Below are 10,203 nucleotides of genomic sequence, written 5' to 3' on the forward strand. Positions count from 1 at the left end.
CAAATCAGGTTGTTTTTAGCCCAGCATTTTTTAGAGTGCACTGTATTTAAAAAGACCATTTGCACACTGTCGAGGAGAAGGGTGGTAGCAATTGGCGCCAGCTGGAAAGCAAACGTGCCCCATTTGGCTGGCCAGTTCAATGCCATTGGTCGGTGAGTCAACTAATTTGCATAAATCAAGGTTTATAGATCAACGCTCTCTTTGGACCATATCCAATCCAGTTGCTCGTGGCAAGGGAGCTCAACATCACAACAAGTTTACTTGCAGCTCGTTTTCTTTATGAAGTTTTCTGTCATCATCATTGCACTTTAAAATGGGATTCTGCGGGTTTCGAGGAGTTGGAGAGTGCGTGGTGTTTGCTATTCTGTTCTACTCGGTTCAGTCTACGACTACAAGGTACTACACATATGAAGAGGATGCGCCCGGGACAGAGATTGGAAATCTGTCTCAGGATTTAAAGATAGACCCAGCTGAGGACCCTCAAACATCTTTCCGCTTCATGCAGGAGAACAATTCGTGTGTGATTCAAATGAGGGAGATTGATGGACTTTTAACTGTTGGGGAAACAATTGACCGGGAGCAGCTGTGCCCGAGGTCCCCGCGGTGTTTTGTCACCTTCGACATAGTTGCCTTCTCCAAAGAAAAGTTTCAGCTGATTCACGTAGAGATCGAGGTAAGGGACATAAACGACAATTCACCCCAGTTTCTCCACAACGAGACGACCCTTGAAATATCCGAGAATGTTCAGCTGGACTCCCGATTCCCGTTGGACATCGCTGTTGACCATGATGTCGGCAATAACTACATCCAAAGTTACCATATCTCTCCCTCCAGCCATTTCATAGTTGATGTGCGCAGCAGGGAGGATGGAGTGAAGTATGCTGAACTTGTGCTTGTGAAAGCTATGGATAGAGAGGCTGAAGATTCCTATACCGTTGAAGTGACGGCAACAGATGGCGGAGAGCCACCCAGGTCCGGATCAATGACTGTTCATATCAAAGTGCTAGATTTTAATGACAACAGCCCAACGTTTGAGCACAACTCACTAAAAGTTGAACTTTATGAGGATTCTCCTGTAGGTTACCAAGTGCTTAAGGTGCATGCGTTTGATCCAGATGCTGATATCAATGGCGAGGTAGTGTATGGATTTGTAGAAGACACATCATCTGAAGCAATGCGTATTTTTAATATAGACCGGATTTCCGGTGCTGTAACTTTAAAAACATTGGTTGATTACGAGAAGAAGATATCCTATGAACTGAAAATTAAAGCATCCGATTTAGGCACTAATTCTATTCCATCGACTTGCAAAGTGGTTGTTGATGTCGTAGATGTAAATGATAACGCACCAGAAATCACCATCAAGCCAAAGACCTCGACGAGTGACGATGTGGCTTACATCACGGAGGCCGCAGCGGAGGAAAGTTTTGTGGCGCTAATCAGCACCTCGGACAGCGACTCTGGCTCGAACGGTTACGTGCGCAGTAGCCTACACGGGCACGAACATTTCAAGTTACAACAGGCCTACGGGGACAGTTTTATGATTGTAACAACCACCACTTTAGATAGAGAAACGATCCCAGAGTATAACCTCACTGTAGTGGCTGAAGACCTTGGAACTCCTCCTTTCAAAACCATCAAGCAGTATACCATCAGAGTGACGGACGAGAACGACAACACCCCCCTCTTCAGTAAATCCATTTATGAAGTTTCTGTCCTGGAAAATAATATTCCCGGGTCATATATAACTACTGTTGTAGCACGGGACCTTGATCGGGGTAAAAACGCCAACGTGTCATATAAACTCATAGACTCAGAGGTTGTCGAGGAGGCTTCCATTTCGACGTATGTGTCTATAGACCCAGTGTCAGGGTCATTGTATAGCCTGAGATCTTTCGATTTTGAAACGCTCCAGCAGATTGAATTAACCATCCAGGCTGACGACAAGGGCTCACCTCAACTGTCAAGCACATCCGTGATCAGAATTAAAGTGGTTGATCAGAACGACAACTATCCCTATTTTACCTTTCCCGTTATGCTTAATGACTCTGCTGAAATTCCTCTTCCTGTCAATGCACCATTGGGGTATCTGGCACTACGGGTTCAAGGTCAGGATGAGGATGAGGGTATGAATGGTGAGCTCAGCTACAGAATCGTACAAGGTGACTCTAAGATATTTTCAATCAATAAAGACACTGGAGAAATAGCTTTAAAACAGGGTCTGGCCTCTGCTATTGGAGACGTGTTGGAAATCAAGATTGCACTGAGTGACAGTGGGAGATCCCCTCTCTCCAGCAGTGCCACCATTCGCTTTGTTGTCTCAGACTTGCAGCTCTCAGACGACCAACTTGTCATTGTATTACGGTCAAGTGATGAGGAAAGCGCAGGCTTGGATATTTCAGTAGTAGTAATCATTATACTCGGCGGGGGTTGTACTCTGCTGCTGATTGCCATAGCAATTGTTGTTATCACATGCAAACTGAACCGAGGAGGGAAGGACCATGACTCCAAGAGAGACGTGACTCACAGCCTGTTTGACTCCAGGCATCATCCCAGGCTCAACTCTGCAGAACCCAACATGTTCGGTGACCCAAGAGGTTTCCTCAATGAAAGGACTTCTTCATCTCTTGATGAGTCCAGCCTATATGAAGAGAAAAGTGGAGAGTTGGAGTCCCAGGTGGGTGAATGATTTGATTCCGTTTCAATAGTGTTTGTATACAACTGCACACATTAAAGTGTTGTACTACTCCTGATCCATGTAGCTGAAATTAATTCCCTTCCTGTTCTCTCTTGTGTTTGCTCTTTTAGATGTTCCTGCCTCCCAAGCCTTTCCAACCATCATCTGTGTGGCAAGGGGACAAATACTACCCGCAAATTAGGTAAGAATACCATCACATTGATCATATTTGGTATGACGTCCATTTTAATCACTATTATTATTTTTTCTCCCAGTTTTTTCTAATTTACATAACCAGTCACTGGAAGGTACTTAACATTCTGTATGCATACTTCATGTGATCACAGTGGTTGTCCAGTGAGAGGGGGTGGGAGGTTGCAGTGGGGGGTGGGTGGGGGGGCATGCTCATAAGAGAGAGGAGGGAAACAAAGCAAACATCAGTAGTCAGTCAGACACAGTAGTGCGGTGGCTAATACGTTTGATTCTATTAGCAGTGGCTAATATGTTTGATTCTATTAGCAGTGGCTAATACGTTTGATTCTATTAGCAGTGGCTAATATATTTGATTCTATTAGCAGTGGCTAATATGTTTGATTCCATTAGCAGTGGCTGATATGTTTGATTCTATTAGCAGTGGCTAATACGTTTGATTCTATTAGCAGTGGCTAATACGTTTGATTCTATTAGCAGTGGCTAATACGTTTGATTCTATTAGCAGTGGCTAATATGTTTGATTCCATTAGCAGTGGCTAATATGTTTGATTCTATTAGCAGTGGCTAATATGTTTGATTCTATTAGCAGTGGCTAATATGTTTGTTTATATTAGCAGTGGCTGGTATGTTTGTTTCTATTAGCAGTGGCTAGTATGTTTGTTTCTATTAGCAGTGGCTAATATATTTGATTCTATTAGCAGTGGCTAATATGTTTGATTCTATTAGCAGTGGCTAATATGTTTGATTCCATTAGCAGTGGCTAATATGTTTGATTCAATTAGCAGTGGCTAATATGTTTGTTTATATTAGCACTGGCTAATATGTTTGTTTCTATTAGCAGTGGCATTGACCAGCAAAGCGTGAAGGACAGTGGAAAAGGAGACAGTGACTTCAATGACAGTGACTCTGACATCAGTGGGGATGGAGGCAAGAAGAACCTTCGCACCTTCCAGCCCTGGGCCAAAGGTGAGTTTACGACCTTCACAATTTAGTACTGCAATTTTACAGTTCCTCGTAGCAGAATGATGAAGAGAACAGTTGACATTTTTATAGCTCTATATAGCACTGAAACTGCAGCGGATTCCACTGTGTCGTGATAACTCGCCCCTTCCACCACCAAAGTGTAGAACCCACCTGGCTATGTAACCCAGCAACAGCGAATGACTCTCAGTCACTTTGATTCTTTACTCCTTGGGCTTGGAAAGTAATTCTGTATGGGTGTGTGTGTTCTATTTCAGGTTCATTCCACGCCGCTAACACCCTCGCTGTGGATTGCCAAGGCACTTACTGTGTAATTCCAACCCAAAGCTTCCAGGCTCCTAGAGACAATGCATACACAATAGGTTTTATCCAAGCACCGGTCTACAACAATGCGCATGCCTATCCCCACTCCTGGAAAGACTCCGGCTACAACACAAGCATTCCCAAAGCAAGAAACACCATGCAGACATTCTCTAATCAAACCGGCACCCTCCCATCTTACTTCACACATCAAAAGAGACAATCTCCTGCCGGACTTGATGAAATTCAGGAGCACAACCAAGATATTACTACAATGGCAACCATATCTGAAGTTGCCACCATTTTGTAAACAACCTGCTAAGTAAATATACAATTGGATTTTTATAGATACTGTAGTATTTAGCAGATACTGGTCAAAGTAGATGATGCAATATGGATGAAAAGGAACTTGACGTATAACGAATAAACTGAATGTATATATTTTTTATTTGATTCAATTATGAAGATGTATATATTGATTTCTGTCTTATTGTATGAACATGTTTGTGAAAAATGTGTTTTGTTTTATGAATAAACACAATGTTGAAACAATGTGAGATGTGTATTAATTAATTACACCATGCCTGTGGCCTCTTATGGTTACACACCATGAACTTCACTCACTTGTCTGGACTTTCTCATTAACTCATATTGTTTAATATGTGAATGATAAGCTATATAAACAAGCCATTTTTATTATATTTTGTTCATTATAATGGCTTACAGAAGAAACCGAATCAATATGCATCTAAGCAAAGTCCACTATGATGGCAAACAGTGTCCTACAAATATATTGTGCTAGTTTAGACAAAATCATCTGCAAATCCAATCATGTAGTCATGTTTATAGTAATCACATGTTAGCTAATTCTTACATAGTGCTACTATGAAAGCCACCATGATGCTTGGCACTCAATTCCCAGTGATATTCAAGCGATCGTCCTTTCATGCCATTGAAAAGCAGCTTTAATTACAGAGATGTCTGAGGTATACAACTTTACTTCAGGAAGAGAGGATCCTAAACACATCTCTTGACTTCAGCACATTTCTGTCAAAGTCATTTTCAGCAGCTTTGTGTTTTCAGCAAAGACGTGCCATTCAAAATGAGTAGTCTATCAACATTACTTTGACACAAGAAAAGTGAGTTCATACTGTCAATAGAAATTCAAAATATTTATTAAAGAAAAAAACATACATAATTCCATCATAGAAACATCCTTGGGGAAGTGGAATGCCTTTCTTGACTAACTTAAAACGTGCTTAGGAAGTGTACTTCACAGCGGATATTTCAGTTTTGAGGTGTTTACACCACGGAATATGTCCCAGGATAGAACCTGTTCACCGAAACATCTGCAGCAAACCTCTAGTTTTTGGTATATCAGTGTATTAAGATACATTTTCTTCTGTCAAGACAGTTTCCCTTCATATTGTTCTATTGCGTCAGCTTTTGCTCGTGATGTTGTTGTTGTTGTTAAAGATGATGATGATCATAAGTTGTGTCCTCTGCATTTCGGTTGCCAGTCTTGTTAAGGTTCTGCATCCTGTGTGCTGTTTTCACAGATATCTGTTTAGGGCCGGCATCAAAGGAGCCTGCAATTTTCAAGAGCAAATACGACACCCAAGATTTTAAAAAGCTTACATAATCTAAATCTAGCCATCTGAAGTTGATGCCCCGAAGGAAGAGAGGAAAATTAGTGTTGCTTGAAGTTTTGGCAGGGAACCTACAGTGAAATGCTAGGACCATCCACTGGACAGGTCAATATTCATCAGCAAATCATCACTGTAGTTTTTTTTCCATTGAACAAAGCTAAGACTATTATTAATCACAGTGAATTATATAAGATATATGAACACATTGCTTGGAATGTAATAGTGATTAGTTGCATATTTTCTAGGAAGCTCTCACAATTTACCACAATGCATTGCCTTCAGAACAGACTAATTCCATATCCACCGATTGTATGGTCAGGGAAGCCACCAAGAATTGTGTCCTTGTCCTTGGAGATTGAATATCTAGTGACAAAATTGAAACTCATGAATACCTTGCTGCAAATAGCCTATATGTCATGACATTAGATACACATTGAACAAAATAAAGTCATACCTTGTATCTGGCTACCAACTTGTGCCAGAACTCTATTTCCACAAGGGGGAAATGCATGTATCAATCAATAGACTATGAAATGGCTTACTTCACCATTGCTTTAAAAATAACTCTGCAAAAAATAAAAGTCCCTTTTTTCAGGACCCTGTCTTTCATAGATAATTTGTGAAAATCCAAATAACTTCACAGATCTTCATTGTAAAGGGTTTAAACACTGTTTCCCATGCTTCCCAACCATAAACAATTAATGAACATGCACCTGTGGAACGGTCGTTAAGACACTAATAGCTTACAGACGGTATGCAATTAAGGTCACAGTTACGAAAACTTAGGACACTAAAGAGGCCTTTCTACTGACTCAGAAAAACACCAAAAGAAAGATGCCCAGGGTCCCTGCTCATCTGTGTGAATGTGCCTTAGGCATGCTGCAAGGAGGCATGAGGACTGCAGATGTGGCCAGGGCAATAAATTGCAATGTCTGTACTGTGAGACGCCTCAGACAGTGCTACAGGGAGACAGGACGGACAGCTGATTCTCCTCGTAGTGGCAGACCACATGTAACAACATCTGCACAGGATAGGTACATCCGAACATCACACCTGCAGGACAGGTACAGGATGGCAACAACAACAACAGCTATACTGCTCGTTCTGTGTGTGATTTCCTGCAAACCAGGAATGTCAGTGTTCTGCCATGACCAGCGAAGAGCCTGGATCTCAATCCCATTGAGCAAGTCTGGGACCTGTTGGATGAGAGGGTAAGGGCTAGGGCCATTCCCCCCAGAAATGTCCAGGAACTTGCAGGTGCCTTGGTGGAAGAGTAGGGTAACATCTCACTGCAAGAACCGGCCAATCTGGTGCAGTCCATGAGAAGGAGATGCACTGCAGTACTTAATGCAGCTGGTGGCCACACCAGATACTGACTGTTACTTTTGATTTTGATCCCCCTTTGTTCAGGTACAAATTATTCAATTTCTGTTAGTCACATGTCTGTGCATCTTGTTCAGCTTATGTCTCAGTTGTTGAATCGTGTTATGTTCATACAAATATTTTCACATCTTAAGATTGCTGAAAATATGCGCATTTGACAGTGAGAGGACATTTCATTTTTTGCTGAGTTTATTTTAGGTTAAAAAAAAGCTGCCCATCGACTCGATAACTTGTACCATAAGGTTTGATCGACAGTGTTGAATGAGAATGTCCATTATCAGAACACATTTGTGGATAAAAATGTTTTTGTGTGAATGTTAATATTATCTGTACAATCAGAAGCAGTGGTCTACTTTCAAGTTCTCACATACCTCACTCAGTAACAATAACTTACTGCAATATACTGTTGGTCTCCCCACCAACATGAGGTGTTACATAAAGCCTGCGCTGTGTTCACAACTTCATCATCGACAGATGAGCAGGAGTCACACAGGGCATAATGGCATTCAACTTCCGATGATGGCAGTTTATGTGCTGGCAGATGTCTAGTCTTTTTCATTCCTTTCGTAGTGTTGCAGTGGCCTCTTCTTTTCATCGCTTTGTAGGCCAAGGCCATCACTAGACTGAATCCTACCAGGAAGACAAAACTCCCCAGTGGCAAATGTGCATAAAGATGGCATAACTCTGATATACAGTGCATTTGGAAAGTATTCAGACCCTTTTATTTTTTCCACATTATGTTACAGACTAATTCTCATCAGTCTACACACAATACCCCATAATGACAAAGCAAAAACACATTTTTAGAAATGTATACATTTTAGCAAATGTATAAAAAAAAAAATCAAAGATTAAATATCACATTTACGTTTACATATTCAGACCCATTACTCAGTACTTTGTACATTTCCCCCTTGTGTTGAAGCACCTTTGGCAGTGATTACAGCCTCAAGTATTCTTGGTATGACGCTACAAGCTTGGCACACCTGTATTTGGGGAATTTCTCCCATTAATCTCTGCAGATCCTCTCAAGCTGTGGTTGGATGGCGAGTGTCGCTGCACAGCTATTTTCAGGTCTCTCCAAAGATGTTTGATCAGGTTCAATTCCGGGAACTTATCCCGAAGCCACTACCTGCGTTGTCTTGGCTGTGTGCTTAGGGTCATTGTCCTGTTGTAAGGTTAACCTTCAGCTCATCTGAGGTCCTGAGTGATCTAGAGCAGGTTTTCATCAAGGGTCTCTTGGTACTTTGAACTGTTCATATTTCCCTCGATCTAGACTACTCTCCCAGTCCCTGCCGCTAAAAAAACATGTCCACAGCATGATGCTGCCACCAACAGGCTTCACTGTAGGGACGGTGCCAGGTTTACTCCAGACGTGACTCTATTTCTTGAACTGCACTGTTGGTTAAGGGCTTGCAAGTCAGCATGTCACGGTAAGGTCTACACTGTTGGTTAAGGGCTTGTAAGTCAGCATGTCACGGTAAGGTCTACACTGTTGGTTAAGGGCTTGTAAAGGCAGCATGTCACTGTAAGGTCTACACTGTTGGTTAAGGGCTTGCAAGTCAGCATGTCACTGTAAGGTCTACACTGTTGGTTAAGGGCTTGTAAGGCAGCATGTCACTGTAAGGTCTACACTTGTTTTATTCAACGTATATGTGACAAATACATTTTGATTTGATGTGTCCTTGTTCCCCAGACCGTTAATTTACTGAGTGGTTAGATGTTGTGTCCCCAGTCTGTTAATTTAGTGGCTAGATGGCGTATCCTCAGTCCCCAGTCTGCGGATGGACGGTTAGATAGTGTGTTTCTGAGATACAGGTTTCTGGTTTGTGGTTAGATGGTGTGTTTCTGAGATACAGGTTCCTGGTTTGTGGTTAGATGGTGTGTTTCTGAGATACAGGTTCCTGGTTTGTGGTTAGATGGTGTGTTTCTGAGATACAGGTTCCTGGTTTGTGGTTAGATGGTGTGTTTCTGAGAGAGATTCCTGGTTTGTGGTTAGATGGTGTGATTCTGAGATACATCTTCCTGGTTTGTGGTTAGATGGTGTGCTTCTGAGATACAGGTTTCTGGTTTGTGGTCAAATGGTGTGTTTCTGAGATACAGGTTCCTGGTTTGTGGTCAAATGGTGTGTTTCTGAGATACAGGTTCCTGGTTTGTGGTTAGATAGTGTGCTTCTGAGATACAGGTTTCTGGTTTGTGGTCAAATGGTGTGTTTCTGAGATACAGGTTCCTGGTTTGTGGTCAAATGGTGTGTTTCTGAGATACAGGTTCCTGGTTTGTGGTCAAATGGTGTGTTTCTGAGATACAGGTTTCTGGTTTGTGGTTAGATGGTGTGCTTCTGAGATACAGGTTTCTGGTTTGTGGTCAAATGGTGTGTGTCTGAGATACAGGTTCCCAGTCTGTTTGTTTACGGAGTGGTTAGATGGTGTGTTTTGGAGTTTCAAGTCCCCAGCCTGTTAATTTACTGTGAATAATTTGTTTGCATCCTCCAAGTTAAGGAATGTTAATTCTGCATTCAGTCCCTCATCAGCGTCTTGAGCTTTGAGCCTCAGCATAGGCATATCAGTTGACACATCAGGTGCCAAGAATGTGAATGCAGCTGCATTTACTAAACAAGGGGATGTTATCACTGGTTTGCTGTTATTTTGGTCCATATTTCTTATCCAAACTAAGGTTGTTTTGAATTGCACTAGGTATCCACAATCAATGGCCTGTACATGTGTAGGATCTTCATTTGATCAACCTGTTGCAATAGAACTTTCCTGCAATGCAGAAAATGTTAAAATGATTATTGTCTGAAATATGATAACTTTGGATATAGTTTTGGCCAACATCTTGATCAGATAAAAGTGACCGAGTTGGGTGACATCTACACAATATACCCCCCTCTGAGTGGTACAGTACAAAGACAACGGCTATATAAAAAAAAAGGTCACCTTTATTTAACCAGGTAGGCTAGTTGAGAACACCTTTATTTAACCAGGTAGGCTAGTTGAGAAC

At 41.7% G+C, this 10,203-nt stretch overlaps 1 protein-coding gene across 2 annotated transcripts; it reads left to right on the forward strand.

The window, feature by feature from the left end:
• Positions 1-210: 210 nt before the first annotated feature.
• pcdh8 (protocadherin 8) lies at positions 211-4,721 on the forward strand. Of its 2 annotated transcripts, none has more exons than XM_020461652.2 (4): positions 211-2,677; positions 2,809-2,879; positions 3,732-3,856; positions 4,129-4,721. In XM_020461652.2, exons 1-4 carry the CDS (start codon positions 314-316, stop codon positions 4,479-4,481), a joined length of 2,913 nt encoding a protein of 970 aa, XP_020317241.1. In that variant the 5' UTR covers positions 211-313; the 3' UTR covers positions 4,482-4,721. The 2 variants fall into 2 exon arrangements, with proteins under 2 accessions (XP_020317241.1, XP_020317234.1); XM_020461645.2 differs by having other exon boundaries at positions 3,729-3,856; positions 4,129-4,720.
• Positions 4,722-10,203: the final 5,482 nt, after the last annotated feature.

This window comes from Oncorhynchus kisutch, linkage group LG2 (assembly GCF_002021735.2).
Source record: "Oncorhynchus kisutch isolate 150728-3 linkage group LG2, Okis_V2, whole genome shotgun sequence".
NCBI classification, from domain to species: domain Eukaryota; kingdom Metazoa; phylum Chordata; class Actinopteri; order Salmoniformes; family Salmonidae; genus Oncorhynchus; species Oncorhynchus kisutch.